At 51.5% G+C, this 24,010-nt stretch overlaps 1 protein-coding gene across 4 annotated transcripts; it reads right to left on the bottom strand.

The window, feature by feature from the left end:
• Positions 1–535: 535 nt before the first annotated feature.
• On the bottom strand, positions 536–20,969 carry LOC144094800 (THAP domain-containing protein 11-like). 4 transcript variants are annotated; one of them, XR_013306575.1, is made up of 6 exons: positions 20,633–20,969; positions 20,048–20,174; positions 2,685–2,846; positions 1,913–2,093; positions 1,146–1,253; positions 536–919 (listed from the first exon to the last, which is right to left on the bottom strand). XR_013306575.1 is itself a non-coding variant. In XM_077628692.1 (5 exons), exons 1-5 carry the CDS (start codon positions 20,815–20,817, stop codon positions 764–766), a joined length of 792 nt encoding a protein of 263 aa, XP_077484818.1. In that variant the 5' UTR covers positions 20,818–20,960; the 3' UTR covers positions 744–763. The 4 variants fall into 4 exon arrangements, 2 of the variants coding, with proteins under 2 accessions (XP_077484819.1, XP_077484818.1); XR_013306576.1 differs by lacking the exon at positions 20,048–20,174 and having other exon boundaries at positions 544–919; positions 20,691–20,961; XM_077628692.1 differs by lacking the exon at positions 20,048–20,174 and having other exon boundaries at positions 744–919; positions 20,633–20,960.
• Between the last annotated feature and the right edge of the window lie 3,041 nt (positions 20,970–24,010).

Raw genomic sequence — 24,010 nt, 5'->3', positions numbered from 1 at the left:
TTTCCTTTCCACAAAAACCAATTAATTATTTTTAGGAAGGGAAATGGCACAGTAATTGGCTCACATATCTCGGTGGACACCCAAAACCGAGCCGTAAGAAAAGGGAGGAAGGTGGAAGTGAAAGATGTGCCATAGTGGGGGACTCCGGAATCATTTCGACCCCCTGGGGATCTTTAACGTGCACTGACATCGCACAGCACACAGGCGCCTTTGCGTTTCGCCTCCATCGAAACACTTCCGTCACGTCCGGGATCGAACCCGGGTACTCCGGCTCAGTAGCCGAGCGCCCTAGCCACTGAGCCACCCGGCGGGTCAGTCAAAGTACCACAGGACTTTTCACATCTTCGCTTATTACTCAAGCACTTGTGGAGGCCTTCCTCGCGTAAAGCCATAATGAATGCGGCGGTCTGCAGGTACCATAGACATAAAGGCTACAATTTTTATTTCAAGCGAATTGAACAAGTCTCTTTTAAGAGTCGAACAGCTCTAATGTAATTCGAGAGCCATAATATAATAACCGGCTGCTATATGTTGGAAGTCAGGGTCAGACGCTGTCTTTGCAGTCGTACCTGTGGAGGTACAAATCAGCACGTAGGGCAGTGCCTAAACGCAGCAATCCATGGCAAGTATGTACTCCTGCCGGGCCCCCCATATTCCAGTGAGTTTTTCAGGCAATTATAGCCCTCACACTAAAAATTTCTGGTCGTGCTGAACATGTAGTTCCAAGGCCAAGTTAGGTCAAAAGCAATGATATTCCGTCATTTCATTGCTCCTGCACACCACAAGAGGCAGAAGTTTTAATAGAAGGCTGAATGTAGACAACGTGACTCCACGTGCCGTCCACACTTTCAGTTCCTTGCGGATAGTCAGATCCTTGGAATCCGTAGATGCTTTCCCAGTTTTCATTCGTCATAGTGTCCTTGTGAAGAGACGTATAAATAATAACACATTGAATTGAATACAGCAGCCTATCAATAATCAAATGCCACAAAACTTCAGTTGAATTACCGAGACAGCACGTCTATCGTAGAAATGTTCTTTTTTGCGACACGCATGTTTGAGCAAGTAAGTGACAACCACAAATTTTTAAACATGCTCTGAATGAAAATAGTTGATCAAAAACACAAACGCTACAGCTGGCGCACCTGATTGCTTTGGTCTGCGTGAGAAACCTGAGTGGTCGCTTCCGCCCAGTTTGTTGCTGAGAAAAACACAGCAAGATCCCCTGAAGGCAAAGACTCTGTCTGGCATGCCTGAAATTGTATAAACACGCGTATAAGTTAGCATGTGCGCAGTAACTACTAATAAGCAACGCAAAACCGCTGCATATGAGGGTACTCGCAATGCCCGGAATAGTAATATTTGTGTGCAAGACAAAAATAGCAAAAAATAAGCCTGGAGAAATCACTAGTGGATCCAAAGATGTGTTATACTAAGCTGATATCCAACGCTCAATTTCATTGCGCAACGAGTTAACATTCCCATGTCGCTGCCAATAAGGCTATCATTACTACGAACAGCCCCAACGCGTGCTTCGGTAACTATTTTTGTCCATAGTTAAGCGCTGATTGAATCAAGTACACCTGCAAACCTATGTCGCTTCCCATAACGGCACAAGTGCATTCAAATAAGCCTTCTCGAACACATATCCATCCATTCTGCATTAACTGCGCTCACATCCTTACCCATTTATTCCACTCCTCTCTCTCTAATGCCATGCGCCTTAAGAGCGGAAAAGAATTTGATGGAAATAGATACTTTTCTGCTAAAGCGGGCTTGACATCAATATGTCCCCTTATCTAAACATTTCCTCGCGTTTTAGCTCAGCCTCCAGGTATGAAAAAAAAAAATTCACAGTTGCCTCATATGGAAGATATGGAAATGTGCTATTTCTGTGGACCAGATGAAATACCTCATCTAAGTGGCTAGCAGCAGTCGGTGGCACTTGAAGTTTCCTTTGTTTTTTGGGTAGCTCTGCAGCAGCAGCAGCAGCAGCAGCATATCTCAGCAGCTGCATTGCATCGCCTATTTGGAACGCTTCATTTGCGCAATCTGCAGCCTGTATAGCTTTCCCAGTCAAGCCTGTTGTCCTCCTGAATTAAAAAAAGCAAAGCAGCAGCTGATTTACACTGGACAAGTGTGTTCAAAAGTTCGAACGCGATTTCGCATGTGCATGTAAGAGCAACAAAGAACATCGTGCGGACAGTAGGGAGAGTCTTTCGGATATATGCTATCCCATATCCACCCGGGAGCCTATAGCCCCACCTGTTCCTTCTGCACCCACCAACTCGCCACCCTCACCCACCCCCTCGACCAGTGCCCGGCTGATCCTCCCCCGCGGTGCCTAGAACACCTAACCTGCTTGGAGGAATGGGAGACCTTGTCACGCTTCGCTGACCCGGACACGCAGAAGATCGCGAAAGACCGGGCCGCCGACGTCTTGGACCATCATGCACTCATGAACGTCTGAGTGCAGTGGGGTCGTGCAGGGGTCCAAGGGCTTACGTGCCCTAAGCACATTCGGTGTAATAAAGTTTTTCCTCCCTCCCTTCGCCAAAAGGTGCGCTTGCATGCAGTTTAGGAGTGTACACATGTATGCTGCTGCTATCATTTGGTATGCCTCGCTAGCAGTTTTCTCCACTAGTACTATGTTCGCGCCAAGTGATGTGAACAGCAATGCTTACCTTCCTTCCCTGTTTTGATTAGCTGCCTTTTTCCTGTACACAGGCGGAAAAATGGTTGGAATGTACGATGGATGAGAGCTTATTTCGCTTCGGCAGTTTCCTACAAAATGATCGCTGCAGATTCGAGTTGCTGTCGTAGGTAACCATTCAGAACCGTCAGGACTGCAAAAAAAAAGGTAAAATGGATGTTATCAGCACGTCAACCACACGAATTACGCGGGAGGCCTACAAGAACCTGCACTTTCATAATGCAAGCATGAAGTTTCGCAAAATAACACTTCACTGACGCTCCAAGTCCACCTGAAAAAGACATGTCGGTGCCACCTAAACTAACCAATGAATGCTGCAATGCCAACGCTTACTAAAATGCGCAAGGCTCGGCAAAATTAAATCGGTAACAGGTTATTCACACGGAGGAGACTTCGTTTGCCGGTAACGGCCAGCGTATCCCTTACAAAAATGGTCTGTAGACTTCTTATAGACTCTATTGTCTTCCTATAGATATTTATTTTTGTCTATTCATATTCGATAGACTGTCTATTGATATCAGTCTAGTAAAATTGTATGGCGAGAAATCTATAGATTATCTATAGACTGTCTATAGGATTTGTATTGTCTATAGACAGTTATCTAGAGTTTGTATATAAAGTCTTTAGACTTTATAGACATAAGTCTACTGACAGTCTATAGACTCAAAAAAATTTCATAAGGGATATCACGTGACGAAAACGCTACGCCAGGGGCCGGCAAAACGGTGACGTCAGTCTCCCCAGTGGAGTAGAAAGGTTTCCCTGGCGGATTTGCCAGCGTTGTTTGGGGGGGTAACTTCGACTTAGCGGCCATTCCTTCGTGCACCTGACAACTTCGTATGCTGTGTCCTGCGGCATGATTCATGTGTCTAGTTGGTGTTGGCCGTGTGCGCCGTCGAGGTGGCACTGATAGCTAATAATGATGAAGCAGCCACCTTTCAAAGCGAAAGCTTTACTACTCTCCTCGTTCGCCGAATGCGCGAGTATGACCTTGAACCGAGGAGAAACCACGTGAAAGCTATGACGTCCCTCAGCCGCCGCCGAAACCGAGCGCTTGCCTCTGTTTCCATAAGCAGTCGGCGTTCATTGTGTTCATTGACGCTCACAAACGTTCTAGACGGCATGATTTTGTGGAAAGGAAGTGCGCATAACTGGCTCCCTGGGAGAGTGGACGCCTCAATCGCGCTTTGAGGTACGTGACGGTGGTGAGAGAGAGAGATGTGGGCTGCATGCATTATAGCGCTGACAACGTTGTGACAGACACGCGGCACCGCAGCAATAGACCGCAGCGTTCATAGGGTGACAACCTCCCGCGATCAACCATTAACTGCCACCTGCCAGGGTGGGCGCGCTGCCTATCCAGTGTGGGGAACGCACTCAACGTTACAGACGCCGAGCCGCGTCCACTTGCCCGATACACCACAGCTTTCGCTGCCTAACCAGGTTCAGCAGTAGTCAACCGCAGCCATTTTTTCCCTTACACTACCAGAGCAGTATCTGCTACTGGGAAAAGCCAAATTCGCACCCTGTCCATTAGCAAAAAACGTTGACTGCGGCGCGTCGCCTTTGCGAGCGCCCAAGATAAACTACCCTCGGATACAACTCAAGAACGCAGCGGTAAATGCCCCCCCCCCCCCCCCACAAAAAGCCATGATGTCACGATTACTCCTCCTGCACCTGCTAGCGTGACACCGCAGGAGGTATAGCTAGTGCAAAGCGATTAACCGCGGACTAAGCTGATTTACTGCGACGTCGTGAGAGTCGCTAGATGCTAATGCCTGGAGCGCCTCTTCTGAGTGAGATTTGCCACTGCATTCTAGAGTTGTCCTAGTGCCCTAGTGGCTAGAACAAGGGAGAGAGCCTGCTGATCGGCGACGACACCCACATCCCTCCGCGACGGGCAGCCCCGAGTTATTACCGCTTAAACAGCGTGCCGCAGTCAATTATCACTTGGTCAAACACAATTGCGCTTCTATACTGACGTGGGAAAGCCCAGGGACGACACAAACACTGGTGCGCAAACTATCAACTGGGGTTTATTGCGGTGTGCACACATATATAAGCTTAACATGTCGAAACATAAATAACACATTTGAACCAGCAACTTTGCTATCATATCGTCAAGCATCAGAAAGACTTTGTCCCAGCAGATCGCTTTATGCTTGGTATCTCTTGTCCGAGAATTGCTTTTCCTGTTCGGTAAGCAAAACTGAAGGGTCACTAACACGTCCCTTCTTTTCCTGATTCCAAGCAGTAGGCTTCCCACAGCTCCCTGGTTGTCTTATCTCTGGATTTCAGCAGAACCGTAGTCTGCTGGAAGTGGGGTTTGCAGCTATCGCATCTGGCGCATTGTGCCGCCAGATTTCCAGGTGAGTTAATCTGCCGGCAGTTGCGGTTATGCTCTCTGAGTCTTTCATTTAAACATATGCCCGTCTGGCCCACATATGCTCGGCCGCAAGATAGCGGTATCTTGTAAACCACTCCTTCACAGCACTCGACGAACCTGTTTGTGTGCCTGACGCCACAAGACTCCTCTTCTCCAGGACTGGTTTCTTCATTAACCTTCGCGCACATTCCTTTTAGTTTTCTTGGTGCGGAAAAAACTTCTTGCACTTCATGCCTTTCGGCAACTTTTTTCAAATTGTGAGAAAGTGCATGAATGTACGGTAGAACCACAGGCCTTTTGATTTCTTGCTTTTTGCCTCGGTCCGTTGCTTTCAGAAATCTTTTACGCACTTTTTCTGCTACTGATGCAAGCAGAGCTAGTGCTTTCGGGTAACCGGCTTTTTCCAGTCTTGCTGCCTGGTTGTTCAGACTACTTCGCATCTTGTGGCTGCAGGACATTTTTATGGCCTGCTCGAAACAAGACATGGTCATGTTTCGCTTGATCACCTTTTGAGTGGGCCGAGTCATATGGCAGTAGGCATTTTTCGCTGCCTGATGCGTACTTTTGTGATCGGAGGCCCCGACAGCGGGAACAGACGAGCCCGGCAGGCGCCATCGATTTATGTTTGACCAAAGGTGCTGTCGTCCTGAGAAGAGGATTAGGAACGGCTCCTGACGACGGTGAGCTGTGACGAAAGGCCTCTCATCCCTTCGTCCGGAGTATGGGATGCGGCATTTCTCCCGAACTGCACCCTCACGTGGACCGGCAGAAAGACCCGAACAAAGGCGCCGGACCCGACTCGCTCGCTTGCACCTGCGCGGCCAGACAAAGCGGGGGCGGACAAGGCTGATTCATCTTACCCTCTGGAATCACGGGGCCGTCAGGACGCATCTTTCCCACGGAGGGGATCACCGCCTGCAAAGCCAACGACCTTATGCACCTGGTCAACCCGTCGGAAACAGCATTCCAGGACCTCAAGGCGCCAGGATTCCTTATCGCCTGTGCACGTGTTTGTGAGGGCGGAGCGGTCACGGGGTTAGGGAAGAGACTATGAAGAGTGTGTCTGCCCATTGGACGCTTGATCCGCCACCGGTTTCCCTAGCTAGGTGCCTAGGGAATATCCACTGTATTTAAGCCGCGATTTGGCTGGTTTCACGGCACTTCATCTCTCACTTTTGGTGTCCCTGCTTCTCTTGTAAATATGTAAATAAACCTTCAAGTTTACCAACCCTCCTGAAGGCTTCCCTCCGTCGTCTGCAGAGTTCATCGTCATGCGGTGAAGACCTCGGTCCCGATACCCAAGCATATCAACTGGTTGGCAGCGGTGGGATGGTCTGCGCCTGGTCCTGACTCTGGTATGGTAAGTGCGCGGTCTTTCTCTTGGAGCATTGCCAGGTTTTACAACTTTGGAAAATTGTTAGCCTAGGTAATCGAAGGTTGGTATAAGAGGCAGCCGGGGCTCCTCTGACCACGTGAGTAGAGACTTGCCGTTGCTTAAATTGTCATGGACTGGAAGAAGCTGCGCAAACCAGACCTAGTTCTCGTATGCGGAGAATTGGGCATTGATTGTGGGTCGATCCGTAGAAAACCTGGATTGATTAGGGCAATTGAGGATTTCGGTGCGGACGAGGAGGAGATAGTAGAATAATGGGAGCTAATTAAGGAGAAGTTGGAGAAGGAAAGGGAACAAAAGAAGCGACAGGATGAACAAAGGAAGCGAGAGGATGAACAAAAGAAGCGAGAGGATGAAGAAAAAAGGAAGCGCGAAGAGCAGGAAAGGGAGCACGAAAGGAAGCGCGAAGATCAGGAAAGGGAGCACGAAAGAAAGCGCGAAGAGCAGGAAAGAGAGCACGAAAGGAAGCGCGAAGAGCATGAAAGAGAGATCGAGAAAAAACGGCTCGATCTACAGATAGCTCAGGCTGCACTGGCAGAACGCACTAGGCTAGAGGTGCCGAACACAGTGGCAAGCCAGGCAGCATCAAAAATAAAAATAAAGGACCTCTTGCAACCGTACAAACTTGGAGAGGACATAGGGCTCTTTCTCGTGAACTTTGAGCGGGCATGTGAAAGTTGCGAGTTCCCGACAGAGTTTTGGCCGCAGAAACTTCTGACCATTCTTCCATGTGAGGCGGCCCAAGTATTCGCTCGTCTGGCAAAAGAAGAGGCAGCAGACTATACTAAAGTAAAGGCAGCACTCCTTAAAAAGTATCGCCTGTCCGCAGAGGCCTTTCGGCGCCGCTTCAGGGAAGCCAGAAAACAGCCTAACCAGTCATTTCCGGATTTTGCGTATAACCTTAAGGCAGACCTGAAGGAATGGCTAAAGGGAGAACAGGCTTACGGAACTCACGATAAAGTAATAGAGGTGATCTGCCTGGACCAGTTTTTCGGCTCTTTGAGGGAAGAAATGCGCGTGTGGGTGCAGGACAGGCCGGGAAATAAAACCCTAGAAAGTGCAGCAGAGCTGGCCGAAGAGTTCCATGCCAAGCGCGTAGCAGAGGGTGCGCGTGCCCCCGTGAGCCCCAAAGTAGAAAAAAAAAATTCCCACGGATCCAGACAGGAGGGGCAGCAAGCCGCAACTGGGAGTGGAACGAGGGCCACAAAGCAGAATCAAGCAACCACACAAAGGGGGCGACCGAAAAAGAGAGGGATAAGGCTTTTGAAGCCAGAAAGAAACCAGTGTGTTTCCGTTGTCACGAGCCCGGTCACTTCGCCCACGCTTGCAGGAAGCAGGAAATCGTTCTCTCCTTGGTGGATGCGGGCGATGAGAACATGCGCCTGCTAGAGCCATACCTGAAAGACATGCAGGTTAATGGAAAACCGTGCCGGGTTCTGTGGGACTCCGCGGCCACCATGGACGTAATCCGCCCCACGTACGTGAACGCAGCTGATTTTACTGGGGAATGTGCAGGGATTAGGCAGGTGGCCGAAGAGAATAGCGCATGCTTGCCGATCGCACGAGTTAGAATTGAGGGCCCGTTTGGCGTTCTGGAAACGGAGGCAGCGGTATCACGGAATCTGCCGGAAAAATTTCCGTACCTCTTTTCAAATCCGTCGGAGCAGATGCTCCAGGAAGAGGGTCGTAGTTTCGGCGATCGAACCGTCCAGGCGCTCACTCGTGCAAAGGCTCGCGAGATTGCAGCGGAAGTAAATCGTAGAAAGAACGAAGGCTTTCCCACGACGGGTCGGGCAGGGGCAAACCCATGAGGCGATGGTTCTGAGACGGGCGGAGAGGCTCGCGACAGGAACAGATGCGACGCCGAGTGCAAGGAACCAGTCTCTGAGCCACAGGGCGACTCAGTGGGGGTCGGGTCAAATGTTGTGCAGCCACGCCTGGAACCCTTTTTGGATCTGGCCAAAGTCGATAGAGACATGATTGCAGCCGAGCAGGCGGCGGACGTTACACTTCGAGATTTATCCAGTCGGACAAGCGAAGAAAGTGTAGCAACGAAAAACATTACGATCCGTAACCGTTTCGGAGTGTTGTATCGATATTACAAGGACTCAAAGGGGGTGCAGTTTGATCAGCTCGTGGTGCCGCAGAAATACCGCGCAGGCATCCTTAAATTGTGTCATGGGGGGGGTTGGTCTTGCCACCTTGGAGTGAAGAAAACTAAAGCTAGGCTTCTACAGGAGTTTTATTGGCCTGGCTGCTTCAGGGATGTCGAGCAGTTTGTAAAGTCCTGCGACACCTGTCAGCGTGTCGGAAAGCCAGGGGATTTCAGGAAGGCTCCGATGAAGCTAGTGCCCGTGATTAGCGAACCCTTCCGTCGTTTGGTGGTGGACGTAGTCGGTCCTCTACCAGTGACTCAGTCGGGCTACCGCTACACACTAACTATGATCTGTCCGGCGACCAAGTTCCCCGAGGCAGTTCCGCTCAAGGAGGTGAACTCGGTGGGCATTGTTGACAGGTTGTTGTCGACATTTTCCCGCGTTGGCTTTCCGGCTGAGTTACAAAGCGATCAGGGAAGCGTCTTCACGAGCGCACTGACTACTACCTTCCTGGAAAAATGTGGAATACGCATAGTTCATAGCTCGGTCAGACACCCTCAGAGTAGCAGCGTCGAAGCGTGGCATTCGGTTTTGAAGCGCGTGCTAAGAGCTATGTGCTATGAGCATCATAAGGACTGGGAAGCTTGCCTGCCAGCAACGATGTTCGCGCTCCGCTCGGTGCCGCATGAGGCCACGGGCTTCAGTCCGGCGGAGCTGGTGTACGGGCGATCGCTGAGATCCCCCCTTCGGATGTTAAGAGAGGCCTGGGAGGGAACCAGCGACGACCCTACCGTGGTGGAGATGTGCTGAGCTTACTTGATCGGCTTCACTCGTGTCAAGAGATTGTAGCGAATAACATAAAGTCCGCTCAGCAAATAGCAAAGCGGCACTATGACGGAAATGCGCGCCAGCGTACGTTTGCGATAGGTGACAAAGTGTTGATTTTAGCTACTTCACGGGCAAACAAACTCGCTGTTCATTGGGAAGGGCCTGCCGAAGTAGTTGAAAAGCTATCCGACGTTAACTATGTGGTTAGGATGGCAGGCCGGAGGAAGGAAACGAGGGTTTATCACTCGAATCTCATGAAACCTTACAGGGAAAGCGAAGCCCTTGTCCACCTTGCACTAAATGTACCAGAGGAAGTGGAAACAGAATTTGTGTTTCCAGGGGGCGAGACCGAATCACAACCCTTCAAAAACGTGCTCGAGAGGATTCGGGCGGAGGAGAGCGTGAGTGCAGAGAAACGTGGGGGACCTGCAGCGACTGCTGGGCGAGTTCCAGGCTGTTTTTTCGGACCAGCCAGGGAGAACGGATCTCATAGAACACGACATTGAGCTGACATCGGACGAAGCGATTCGCTCTAGGCCCTACCGAGTCTCTCCGCGGCAGAAGGAAATTTTAGCTTCTGAAATAGAACGGATGCTAGAGATAGGGATTATAGTTCCGTCAGACAGTGAATATACCTCTCCCCTCATGCTGGTGCAGGTGCCTGGCAAGGACCCGGGACCTTGCATTGATTACCGCCGGCTAAATGCTATAGCACGCGACCACCTGTACCCAATTCCTAATTTGGAGGAAAGAGTCGAGACGGTTGGCCGGGCTACCTATGTGTCAACCCTTGACTTAACGCGGGGATACTGGCAAGTGCCCCTGACAGAAAGAGCGAGCCGTTACGCGGCGTTTATCTCACCTATGGGTACCTTCCGACCGCTCGTGATGAGCTTTGGGCTAAAAAACGCCCCCTTTTGCTTTTCCCGCTTAATGGATCGTGTTCTCAGGGGGACGGGAGACTTTGCGCTTCCTTACCTCGACGACATAGCGGTTTTCTCGCACAGCTGGGAGGAACATTTGCGTCATTTGCGGGAAGTATTGACCCGGGTGCAGAACTCCGGCCTCACGATCAGGGCTGAGAAGTGCCAGATTGGAAAAGCTGAGGTAGAATACTTAGGGCATGCTATCGGAGGGGGAGCCCGAAGGCCGCTGGACGCAAAGGTGCAAGCCATTCAGGAGTAATCCCCAGCTACTCGGAAATCGCTAGTCCGCTGACGGACAGTCTAAGAAAGGCAGAGCCAGTTCGGGTGAGGAGAGGTCGTTTAGGGCCTTAAAGGCGGCATTAATGGGGCAGCCTGTGCTAAGAGCCCCCGCGTATGACCGCCCCTTCATCCTTCAGTGCGATGCTAGCGACAGGGGCATGGGAGCAGAGTTAAGCTTGCACGACGATCTCGGAGCAGAGCATCCGGTTTTGTTTGTGAGCCGAAAATTGACCGCAAGGGAGCAGGCTTACAGCGCGTCTGAGAAAGAATGTGCTTGTTTGGTCTGGGCCACCCAGAGACTGAGGTGCTACCTGGCAGGTTCGAGATTCACCATAGAAACTGATCACTGCCCCTTATCCTGGCTTAGAAATATGTCGCCAAAGAATGGGAGACTTTTGCGCTGGAGTCTAGCGCTTCAAGAGCACAATTTTGAGATCAGCTACCGAAAAGGGCGGGGAAAACGGGAATGCCGACGGTCTCAGTCGTAGCTTTCCTGCATAATCTGGCATAAAATGCCCTAATGCTCGAGAAAGGCTACCGTCTATCATTTTTTTGTTTTTGTTTTGTATTTTTTCTCTTGCTTCTCCGTACCTACCTCATTGCCGAAAAAAAAAAGTTTCTTACCAAATTTCAGACGCATGTCTATTGCGAAAAAAGGAAAAACAAAGAGGAACTAGTTTTGGTTCAGCAGACTTCCGGGCGTGAGCTGTTGGCGAGGGTTAAGTCATCCAAAATTTGCAGCCATATTGCTCTGTATTAAAGACCTGGCAATGTTCTGAGCCTGGCCGCGTGCTGCCTAGCCGGAGGTAGGGGCTGAGCTCAGATCTGATCGCTAATGCTCCGTTGAGGACCCTTGCCAGCTGTGCAGGTCAAGTGGACTGACTACCACGAGGCCGACTGGGACTCTGACGCCCATTCGTGGTGCACCGACCAGCTGCAACCACTTCGTGGCGTCTTCTTGGCGGCGGACGGATTGTTGTGATCGGAGGCCCCGACAGCGGGAACAGACGAGCCCGGCAGGCGCCATCGAACTATGTTTGACCAAAGGTGATGTCGTCCTGAGAAGAGGATTAGGAACGGCTCCTGACGACGGTGAGCTGTGACGAAAGGCCTCTCATCCCTTCGTCCGGAGTATGGAATGCGGCATTTCTCCCGAACTGCGCCCTCACGTGGACCGGCAGAAAGACCCGAACAAAGGCGCCGGACCCGTCTCGCTCGCTTGCACCTGCGCGGCTAGACAAAGCGGGGGCGGACACGGCTGATTCATCTTACCCTCTGGAATCCCGGGGCCGTCAGGACGCATCTTTCCCACGGAGGGGATCACCGCCTGCAAAGCCAACGACCTTATGCACCTGGTCAACCCATCGGAAACAGCATTCCAAGACCACAAGGCGCCAGGATTCCTTATCGCCTGTGCACGTGTTTGTGAGGGCGGAGCGGTCACGGGGTTAGGGAAGAGACTATGAAGAGTGTGTCTGCCCATTGGACGCTTAATCCGCCACCGGTTTCCCTAGCTAGGTGCCTAGGGAATATCCACTGTATTTAAGCCGCGATTTGGCTGGTTTCACGGCACTTCATCTCTGACTTTTGGTGTCCCTGCTTCTCTTGTAAATATGTAAATAAACCTTCAAGTTTACCAACCCTCCTGAAGGCTTCCCTCCGTCTTCTGCAGAGTTCATCGTCATGCGGTGAAGACCTCGGTCCCGATACCCAAGCATATCAACTGGTTGGCAGCGGTGGGATGGTCTGCGCCTGGTCCTGACTCTGGTATGGTAAGTGCGCGGTCTTTCTCTTGGAGCGTTGCCAGGTTTTACAACTTTGGAAAATTGTTAGCCTAGGTAATCGAAGGTTGGTATAAGACGCAGCCGGGGCTCCTCTGACCACGTGAGTAGAGACTTGCCGTTGCTTAAATTGTCATGGACTGGAAGAAGCTGCGCAAACCAGACCTAGTTCTCGTATGCGGAGAATTGGGCATTGATTGTGGGTCGATCCGTAGAAAACCTGAATTGATTAGGGCAATTGAGGATTTCGGTGCGGACGAGGAGGAGATAGTAGAATAATGGGAGCTAATTAAGGAGGAGTTGGAGAAGGAAAGGGAACAAAAGAAGCGACAGGATGAACAAAGGAAGCGAGAGGATGAACAAAAGAAGCGAGAGGATGAAGAAAAAAGGAAGCGCGAAGAGCAGGAAAGGGAGCACGAAAGGAAGCGCGAAGATCAAGAAAGGGAGCACGAAAGAAAGCGCGAAAAGCAGGAAAGGGAGCACGAAAGGAAGCGCGAAGAGCATGAAAGAGAGATCGAGAAAAAACGGCTCGATCTACAGATAGCTCAGGCTGCACAGGCAGAACGCACTAGGCTAGAGGTGCCGAACACAGTGGCAAGCCAGGCAGCATCAAAAATAAAAATAAAGGACCTCCTGCAACCGTACAAACTTGGAGAGGACATAGGGCTCTTTCTCGTGAGCTTTGAGCGGGCATGTGAAAGTTGCGAGTTCCCGACCGAGTTTTGGCCGCTGATACTTCTGACCATTCTTCCATGTGAGCCGGCCCACGTACTCGCTCGTCTGGCGAAAGAAGAGGCGGCAGACTATACTAAAGTAAAGGCAGCACTCCTAAAAAAGTATCGCCTGTCCGCGGAGGCCTTTCGGCGCCGCTTCAGGGAAGCCACAAAACAGCCTAACCAGTCATTTCCGGATTTTGCGTATAACCTTAAGGCAGACCTGAAGGAATGGCTAAAGGGAGAACAGGCTTACGGAACTCACGATAAAGTAATAGAGGTGATCTGCCTGGACCAGTTTTTTGGCTCTTTGAGGGAAGAAATGCGCGTGTGGGTGCAGGACAGGCCGGGAAATAAAACCCTAGAAAGTGCAGCAGAGCCGGCCGAAGAGTTCCATGCCAAGCGCGTAGCAGAGGGTGCGCCTGCCCCCGTGAGCCCCAAAGTAGAAAAAAAAATTTCCACGGATCCAGACAGGAGGGGCAGCAAGCCGCAACTGGCAGTGGAGCGAGGGCCACAAAGCAGAATCAAGCAACCTCACAAAGGGGGCGACCGAAAAAGAGAGGGATAAGGCTTTTGAAGCCAGAAAGAAACCAGTGTGTTTCCGTTGTCACGAGCCCGGTCACTTCGCCCACGCTTGCAGGAAGCAGGAAATCGTTCTCTCCTTGGTGGAGGCGGGCGATGAGAACATGCGCCTGCTAGAGCCATACCTGAAAGACATGCAGGTTAATAGAAAACCGTGCCGGGTTCTGTGGGACTCCGCGGCCACCATGGACGTAATCCACCCCACGTACGTGAACGCAGCTGATTTTACTGGGGAATGTGCAGGGATTAGGCAGGTGGCCGAAGAGAATAGCGCATGCTTGCCGATCGCACGAGTTAGAATTGAGGGCCCGTTTGGCGTTCTGGAAACGGAGGCAGCGGTATCACGGAATCTGCCGGAAAAATTTCCGTACCTCTTTTCAAATCGGTCGGAGCAGATGCTCCAGGAAGAGGGTCGTAGTTTCGGCGATCGAACCGTCCAGGCGCTCACTCGTGCAAAGGCTCGCGAGATTGCAGCGGAAGTAAATCGTAGGAAGAACGAAGGCTTTCCCACGACGGGTCAGGCAGGGGCAAACCCAAGAGGCGATGCTTCTGAGACGAGCGGAGAGGCTCGCGACAGGAACAGATGCGACGCCGAGTGCAAGGAACCAGTCTCTGAGCCACAGGGCGACTCAGTGGGGGTCGGGTCAAATGTTGTGCAGCCACGCCTGGAACCCTTTTTGGATCTGGCCAAAGTCGATAGAGACATGATTGCAGCCGAGCAGGCGGCGGACGTTACACTTCGAGATTTATCCAGCCGGACAAGCGAAGAAAGTGTAGCAACGAAAAACATTACGATCCGTAACCGTTTCGGAGTGTTGTATCGATATTACAAGGACTCAAAGGGGGTGCAGTTTGATCAGCTCGTGGTGCCGCAGAAATACCGCGCAGGCATCCTTAAATTGTGCCATGGTGGGGGTTGGTCTTGCCACCTTGGAGTGAAGAAAACTAAAGCTAGGCTTCTACAGGAGTTTTATTGGCCTGGCTGCTTCAGGGATGTCGAGCAGTTTGTAAAGTCCTGCGACACCTGTCAGCGTGTCGGAAAGCCAGGGGATTTGAGGAAGGCTCCGATGAAGCTAGTGCCCGTGATTAGCGAACCCTTCCGTCGTTTGGTGGTGGACGTAGTCGGTCCTCTACCAGTGACTCAGTCGGGCTACCGCTACATACTAACTATGATCTGTCCGGCGACCAAGTTCCCCGAGGCAGTTCCGCTCAAGGAGGTGAACTCGGTGGGCATTGTTGACGGGTTGTTGTCGACATTTTCCCGCGTTGGCTTTACGGCTGAGTTACAAAGCGATCAGGGAAGCGTCTTCACGAGCGCACTGACTACTACCTTCCTGGAAAAATGTGGAATACGCATAGTTCATAGCTCGGTCAGACACCCTCAGAGTAGCAGCGTCGAAGCGTGGCATTCGGTTTTGAAGCGCGTGCTAAGAGCTATGTGCTATGAGCATCATAAGGACTGGGAAGCTTGCCTGCCAGCAACGATGTTCGCGCTCCGCTCGGTACCGCATGAGGCCACGGGCTTCAGTCCGGCGGAGCTGGTGTACGCGCGATCGCTGAGATCCCCCCTTCGGATGTTAAGAGAGGCCTGGGAGGGAACCAGCGACGACCCTACCGTGGTGGAGATGTGCTGAGCTTACTTGATCGGCTTCACTCGTGTCAGGAGATGGTAGCGAATAACATAAAGTCCGCTCAGCAAATAGCAAAGCGGTACTATGACCGAAATGCGCGCCAGCGTACGTTTGCTGTAGGTGACAAAGTGTTGATTTTAGCTACTTCACGGGCAAACAAACTCGCTGTTCATTGGGAAGGGCCTGCCGAAGTAGTTGAAAAGCTATCCGACGTTAACTATGTGGTTAGGATGGCAGGCCGGAGGAAGGAAACGAGGGTTTATCACTCGAATCTCATGAAACCTTACAGGGAACGCGAAGCCCTTGTCCACCTTGCACTAAATGTACCAGAGGAAGTGGAAACAGAATTTGTGTTTCCAGGGGGCGAGACCGAATCACAACCCTTCAATAACCTGCTCGAGAGGATTGGGGCGGAGGAGAGCGTGAGTGCAGAGAAACGGGGGGACCTGCAGCGACTGCTGGGCGAGTTCCAGGCTGTTTTTTCGGACCAGCCAGGGAGAACGGATCTCATAGAACACGACATTGAGCTGACATCGGACGAAGCGATTCGCTCTAGGCCCTACCGAGTCTCTCCGCGGCAGAAGGAAATTTTAGCTTCTGAAATAGAACGGATGCTAGAGATGGGGATTATAGTTCCGTCAGACAGTGAATATACCTCTCCCCTCTTGCTGGTGCAGGTGCCTGGCAAGGACCCGAGACCTTGCATTGATTACCGCCGGCTAAATGCTATAGCACGCGACCAGCTGTACCCAATTCCTAATTTGGAGGAAAGAGTCGAGACGGTTGGCCGGGCTACCTATGTGTCAACCCTTGACTTAACGCGGGGATACTGGCAAGTGCCCCTGACAGAAAGAGCGAGCCGTTACGCGGCGTTTATCTCACCTATGGGTACCTTCCGACCGCTCGTGATGAGCTTTGGGCTAAAAAACGCCCCCTTTTTGCTTTTCCCGCTTAATGGATCGTTTTCTCAGGGGGACGGGAGACTTTGCGCTTCCTTACCTCGACGACATAGCGGTTTTCTCGCACAGCTGGAAGGAACATTTGCGTCATTTGCGGGAAGTATTGACCCGGGTGCAGAACTCCGGCCTCACGATCAGGGCTGAGAAGTGCCAGATAGGAAAACCTGAGGTAGAATACTTAGGGCATGCTATCGGAGGGGGAGCCCGAAGGCCGCTGGACGCAAAAGTGCAAGCCATTCAGGAGCACCGCCGACCTGTGACTAAGACCGATATACGAGCATTCCTAGGTCTAACCGGATATTATCAGAACTATATCGCCAGCTACTCGGAAATCGCTAGTCCGCTGACGGACAGTCTAAGAAAGGCAGAGCCAGTTCGGGTGAGGAGAGGTCGTTTAGGGCCTTAAAGGCGGCATTAATGGGGCAGCCTGTGCTAAGAGCCCCCGCGTATGACCGCCCCTTCATCCTTCAGTGCGATGCTAGCGACAGGGGCATGGGAGCAGTGTTAAGCTTGCACGACGATCTCGGAGCAGAGCATCTGGTTTTGTTTGTGAGCCGAAAATTGACCGCAAGGGAGCAGGCTTACAGCGCGTCTGAGAAAGAATGTGCTTGTTTGGTCTGGGCCACCCAGAGACTGAGGTGCTACCTGGCAGGTTCGAGATTCACCATAGAAACTGATCACTGCCCCTTATCCTGGCTTAGAAATATGTCGCCAAAGAATGGGAGACTTTTGCGCTGGAGTCTAGCGCTTCAAGAGCACAATTTTGAGACCAGCGACCGAAAAGGGCGGGAAAACGGGAATGCCGACGGTCTCAGTCGTAGCTTTCCTGCATAATCTGGCGTAAAATGCCCCAATGCTCGAGAAAGGCTACCGTCTATCATTTTTGGTTTTTGTTTTGTATTTTTTTCTCTTGCTTCTCCGTACCTACCTCATTGCCGAAAAAAAAAGTTTCTTACCAAATTTCAGACGCGTCTTTTGCGAGAAAAGGAAAAACAAAGAGGAACTAGTTTTGGTTCAGCAGACTTCCGGGCGTGAGCTGTTGGCGAGGGTTAAGTCATCCAAAATTTGCAGCCATATTGCTCTGTATTAAAGACCTGGCAATGTTCTGAGGCTGGCCGCGTGCTGCCTAGCCGGAGGTAGGGGCTGAGCTCAGATCTGATCGCTAATGCTCCGTTGAGGACCCTTGCCAGCTGTGCACGTCAAGTGGACTGACTACTACGAGGCCGACTGGGACTCTGACGGTTGCACCGACCAGCTGCAACCACTTCGTGGCGTCTTCTTGGCGGCGGACGGATTGTTGTGATCGGAGGCCCCGACAGCGGGAACAGACGAGCCTGGCAGGCGCCATCGAACTATGTTTGACCAAAGGTGCTGTCGTCCTGAGAAGAGGATTAGGAACGGCTCCTGGCGACGGTGAGCTGTGACGAAAGGCCTCTCATCCCTTCGTCCGGAGTATGGAATGCGGCATTGCTCCCGAACTGCGCCCTCACGTGGACCGGCAGAAAGACCCGAACAAAGGCGCCGGACCCACCTCGCTCGCTTGCACCTGCGCGGCTAGACAAAGCGGGGGCGGACACGGCTGATTCATCTTACCCTCTGGAATCCCGGGGCCGTCAGGACGCATCTTTCCCATGGAGGGGATCACCGCCTGCAAAGCCAACGACCTTATGCACCTGGTCAACCCATCGGAAACAGCATTCCAGGACCTAAAGGCGCCAGGATTCCTTATCGCCTGTGCACGTGTTTGTGAGGGCGGAGCGGTCACGGGGTTAGGGAAGAGACTATGAAGAGTGTGTCTGCCCATTGGACGCTTAATCCGCCACCGGTTTCCCTAGCTAGGCTCCTAGGGAATATCCACTGTATTTAAGCCGCGATTTGGCTGGTTTCACGGCACTTCATCTCTTGACTTTTGGTGTCCCTGCTTCTCTTGTAGATATGTAAATAAACATTCAAGTTTACCAACCCTCCTGAAGGCTTCCCTCCGTCGTCTGCAGAGTTCATCGTCATGCGGTGAAGACCTCGGTCCCGATACCCAAGCATATCAGTACTCCCAGCACAGGTGGGTTTCCAGAGACAAAGCCAGATCAAGGAACTGCACATTGCCGTTTGTGGGGACTTCATGAGTGAAGGTTAGCCCTGAGTGGGCTAACTAGAATTGTTCCAGAGTTTTTCTTACAAGGTTCGGTATGGCCAGAGTGTTGTCAGCGCAGATAAAGAGTCATTGACGTAGCGAAAGCACTTTGTAACACCAAGCGGAGCCAAGGCTTCTTCAAGTGTCTTGTCCCCTCTGGCAAGGAAGAGGTCGCATAGAACGGGGGCTATGGTGGATCCAATACATATCCCGTCATTTTGCGAGAAGACCTCTCCTCTCAGCTCTGCACACAATGACGTGAGATATGGGTTCAAAAGGGCGAGGAAATCTGTAGTCCTAATGCCACACTCGTTCATAAACTTGACAGAATCAAATTCTTCTACACATTTCAACGCATTCTAGCGCCTGGTCTTGGGGAACGCAGTAGAATAGGTCTGTGACGTCAGTGGAGAAGCATGTCACACTAGGCTCTGTCTTGAGGTATTCGATGACCTCATTCGAGTTTCTGATTAGGAAGGGATCTCTCACAAGAAGCTTGTTCAGATGGATCTGCAGGTATCCAGCTATTTTCCTTTGCCAGGTTCCCTTATCTTCTACTATCGTTCGAAACGGGGGCGCCTGGTTTGTTTTTATCGTGAAGAATGGTCTAAGAGTTAGCTTCTTGCTTTTCTTCGCTTCCTTTGCAAGTTTTTCTAGCCCAGATTTTTCGCAAAGCTTTGCGGCATGGTTCCGGTACTCCTTAAGTCTTCTTTCAGCGAGGTTTGCTTGTCTCGTGAAATTTTTAGAGACCGCTTCTTGTGCTTTTGCCTCATAGTCGCCTGCTTCTATTATGGCGAACAAGCCTATGTTTTCAGAGACCAGAAGCTTCAATCCATTCTTACGCAAGAAATCAACTGTTTTCTTCGGAACCAATCTACGTCGATGACTTTTAGTCTGCGCTGACAACACTCTGGCCATACCAAACCTTGTAGGAAAAACTATGGAACAATTCTAGTTAGCCCACTCAGGGCTAACCTTCACTCATGAAGTCCCCACAAACGGCAACGTGCAGTTCCTTGATGTGACTTTGTCTCTGGAAACCCCACTTGTGCTGGTAGTACGCAACACGCAGCGAAAAAGGCCTACTGCCATAGGATTCGGCCCACTCAAAGCTGATCAAGCGAAACATGACCATGTCTTGTTTCGAGCAGGCCATGAAAAAGTCCTGCAGCCACAAGATGCGAAGTAGTCTGAACAACCAGGCAGCAAGACTGGAAAAAGCCGGTTACCCGAAACCACTGCTTGCATCAGTAGCAGAAAAAGTGCTTGAAAGATTTCTGAAAGCAACGGACCGAGGCAAAAAGCAAGAAAACAAAAGGCCTTTGGTTCTACCGTACATTCATGCACTTTCTCACAATTTGAACAAAGTTGCCGAAAGGCATGAAGTGCAAGTAGTTTTTTCCGCACCAAGAAAACTAAAAGGAATGTGCGCGAAGGTAAATGAAGAAACCGGTCCTGGAGAAGAGGAGTCTTGTGGCGCCAGGCACACAAGCAGGTTTGTCGAGTGCTGTGAAGGAGTGGTTTACAAGATACCGCTACCTTGCGGCCGAGCATATGTGGGCCAGACGGACAGATGTTTAAATGAAAGACTCAGAGAGCATAACTGCAACGACCGACAGATTAACTCACCTGGAAATCTGGCGGCACAATGCGCTAGATGCGATAGCTCGATAGGTGCAAACCCCCCTTCCAAAAGACTACAGTTCTGCTGATATCCAGAGATAAGACAACCGGGGAGCTGTGGGAAGCCTACTGCCTGGAATCAGGAAAAGAAGGGACGTGTTTGTGACCCTTCAGTTTTGCTTACCGAACAGGAAAAGCAATTATTGGACAAGAGATACCAAACATAAACCTATCTGCTGGGACAATGTCTTTCTGGTGCTTGACGATATGATAGGAAAGTTGCTGGTTCAAATGCGTTTTTTATGTTTTCACATGTTAAGCTGATATATGTGAGCGCACCGCAATAAACCTCAGATGATAGTTTGCGCACCAGTATTTGTGTCGTCCCTGTGTTCTGCCACGTCAGTCTAAAAGCGCAATTATGTTTGACCATGCTAACTATCAACTAGCCCAATTTGAAGCACTCTTAATGTTCAATTATCACTGCACATACTGCTGCCAGGGTCTACCTCTTTTACCAGAAAACTTTCGGCGTTTCTGTACAAGCAAAATCGTATTAAATGGGGAAACCCAATAGACTTTTGCACTTACTTTACACGGCGAACCGCAGCAGTCCAGGCCTGTCGCCGCTCCTTCTCATACCACCTACCCGGGAACCGGTAGAACTTCACAGGCGGTTCTCGGTCCTTGGTGTTTGCTTTGCTGTTGTGGCAGTCCACAACGCAGCAGTACCGATCTCCGCGGCGTTTCAAAGCTCGCGGTTGCGCTTCAGACATCGCAAAACAAAATGGAAGGCCCAGCGTTCGTCCTGCGCTTGATACCACAGCCCCACGTGCGCGTCCCTAGAAGTGCGCATTGTCTCCGCGCTGCCCGTAGCTTCCGCATCTGCCCACTAGGAGCAGGGAGCGGCGCTTGTGTCGCACGGAAAATTTTTCCTCGCGCTTCCTATTCGCCCCGGGATCGACTAATGAAACGCGAACTGAGGCCTGCCGCGCGATGCAAGCGCCGCTCCCTGCTCCTAGTGGGCAGATGCGGAAGCTGCGGGCAGCGCGGGCGCCGTCGCCGCTACCGCGCGCGTGCTTTCCAGGAAAGCGTTGCGCTTGTGGTGTTCGGAGACGGCACCGACGGCACCTGATGATGCCGCCAGTGTCAGTCACGGAGGCGTGGTGCGCTTTGCTGTGGTGGTCCATTGATTTTTAGGGGCCATAGGTTCGCTGTCAGCTGCTTCAGCAGGGAAACACGCCACACCAGACTTCGAAAGCCATATGTACCGGGTCGGTCAAAAGTTTCCAGGCCACACGGTCTGCTTTGAGCAGTATAGTCAGGCAGTTACGACACGCCCCAGCTCAAAATGTCTGTAGAGGGTAGAAGAAGTATCGTTCTAACGTCTGAGAACGTTGATAGCCTTATCGGCATTTTTAATTGCCAGGATATAGCGATGAAAAGCAGACCCTGTGCCTGGGAACTTTTGACCGACCCTGTACATGGAGACATTTATTTAGCTCGGCGGGTTTACGTCTCGCTGCACTCGCAGTCCCCAGCGGAATGCCGCGGGAGGAAAGGGTTTTATCACTTCGTCTCCTTCACCCTCTCGAGTGGAGATAGAGCCTGGTGGTGTTTCTGTATGTGCCAGAGCTGAGTAAAGCCCCAGCATGTTGCTTATTGCCGACTGTAGCTTGAGCGCGTGAGACCATCATTCGCGAGCGGCGACAGCCAGCTGCTAATGCCGCCGCTTATTGCTATATGCCACCATGATGCCGAAACGCATACTGGTGAGAAAAGGCTTATGTGACGTGATCCACTTTCCGTACGTGGACGTGATGACAGGTACTGCATGCGTTCAGGACGTACTTTCGATTTGAAAAGGTAGACGTGCTCAGGCTAATCCCTCCTATAAAGGGCCTTGCTCAAGCGTGATGCGGTGATGGAGGTCATCTTGAACGGCAAACCACTTGCGCCGCTGTTTCGCGGTGATTGTAGCCGAAGATCCGGACACGCCAGAAGATCCGGACACGTTCGGCCCCGCAAAAATGGTGGCGCGCTACGCTGGCGCACTTGCTGGTGTGAGCAGGCGAGAGAGAGTGTGCACCGCCTCAAGCTTCAGTGTTTTGCGCATGCGCACTGCAGTCCCCACTCGTCCGCTCAGCGGAGCGGGAAGTACAGTGGTGAGCAGCCTTGTCTAGAGCGCGCCGACGGCGCATGCTCTGCGGAGTAAGTCAGCGCCATGTAACGTTACGCTCTGGGTTTGAGTTATGCGTCCCGTGCGCATGCGCGGCCAAAATAAAGCAGCGCCTGCTCGTGGGTTCTCGGCCTCATTTCACGCCGCCAGGGCCGCGCTGAATATTATGTAACAGCGGCCGGAAAACCAACGGGTTTCGCGCGAATCACGAGTCGGCTAGGCAAGCAAGTGCAAGTGATATCGGGTGGTCGCGGGTTTCAAAAGCTTGTGGAAATGATAACGTTTGATAGCGCGTTTCAAACAAACACCAGGCTAAGAGTGTGGGAATTTGGCCTCATTGGTTGATTGGTGTATTTTATTCTTGTCCGTATAAGGTTAGCGCGTTGTCTCCATGCGCTGCAGGCGTATTGTTTAATGGCGTGTCTTTGCGCAGTGTTATCAGCTTCAAGGGACACGGCATTTGGCATGCGTACAGGTCTAGGAACTCGGATGCAGAAACGCGCGATCATCCGCTATCACTCGCGCCTGCTTGCCTGGCCGTCTCATTACACTCGTGAGACACGGCGGCATGACGACGCCCTGGCCACCGTCACAGCGTCACAACTGCAGGCAGCGCGACCCTGGCGGCACGAAACGAACTTGCAAGGTAGGGGCTGGACAAGGAAGCGGTGAGCAGGCATCCCTCTGTTTTTGCCGCGCATGCGCACGGGACGCATAACTCAAACCCAGAGCCTAACGTTAGATGGCGCTGACTTGCTCCGCAGAGCACCGTCGGCGCGCTCTAGATAGGGCTGCTCACCACTGTACACGCGCCAGCTAAATGTGTCTAATTTGTCCCTGTCTCGTGGGAGAACGAGCGAATGGGAGCGCAGGTTGGGAAGGCGCCAACCCTCTTCACCCTTTCTTTGACCATCTTGGCTGTTTTCAAGGGAATATTTTTATTTACTAGCCTTCGTGAAGACAGCCAAGTTAATCTCTTCTGTTTCGGACATCAGCAGGCATAGACACCAACAATGATTCAGCGATATAGAGATGGAAGGCGACAGACAAGATGCATGACGTTTTTCTGCTCGGGTGGGGGGAGGGGGTGAACTGTGGTGGAGCTTCAGTGCACCTCTGGTATGAGAAGCACGAAGCAGGCGAGGCTGTGGGTTTAACAGAACTAACCCATGTGGTAATAACAAGGAACATTTGATAATGCTTTTACACAGCCAGCCACTTCTTTCATGAAAACAAAAAAGCATCCGGTGCAGCCACTGCTCAGAACTTTTAAACAGCACAGAATGCATACGGTACGCAATGGTAACGTGTGTGGATACATGGGCATCAGCCAATAGTAGAGACTTTAGAGCGGGGGACCCTAACGGTTAGAGAAATTGGGAATAGCGGGGCGCCAGTGAGCACGCGCAGGATAATAACCCGAGATCACCAGTGAGCAGGACAGTTACCCGAGAGATATTATTGTCCTGCGCAATGGCGTCAAGCTATTCCGCTCTCCCTCTAACCGATACGTTCCCCTATTCTAAAGAGTATGATGTAATGGCCGCAAGAAAGACGAGGGCGCACTTTACCGCTGCATAGTTACCACAGCAAGCATACGCAATATATGTTTCAACGCCTTTGAAGCTGCAAAGGCGACGAACAGGGCACCTGTCAGGGTTAAGACAAGTGGCCAAGTTAGGTTGCTATACAAGCTTCAGAACACCGAAGCTACCATTCAGTTTACCCGCAACAAAGTAACTCCAATGAGTGCACGCGAGAAAGGTGTGCGCTGCTGCTGCCACCGTGGT

The sequence above is a fragment of the Amblyomma americanum genome, chromosome 6, assembly GCF_052857255.1.
Source record: "Amblyomma americanum isolate KBUSLIRL-KWMA chromosome 6, ASM5285725v1, whole genome shotgun sequence".
Classification (NCBI taxonomy): Eukaryota; Metazoa; Arthropoda; class Arachnida; order Ixodida; family Ixodidae; genus Amblyomma; species Amblyomma americanum.
Note: the sequence above shows the minus strand (reverse complement) of the source record. Positions and strands in the feature narration are given on the sequence as shown.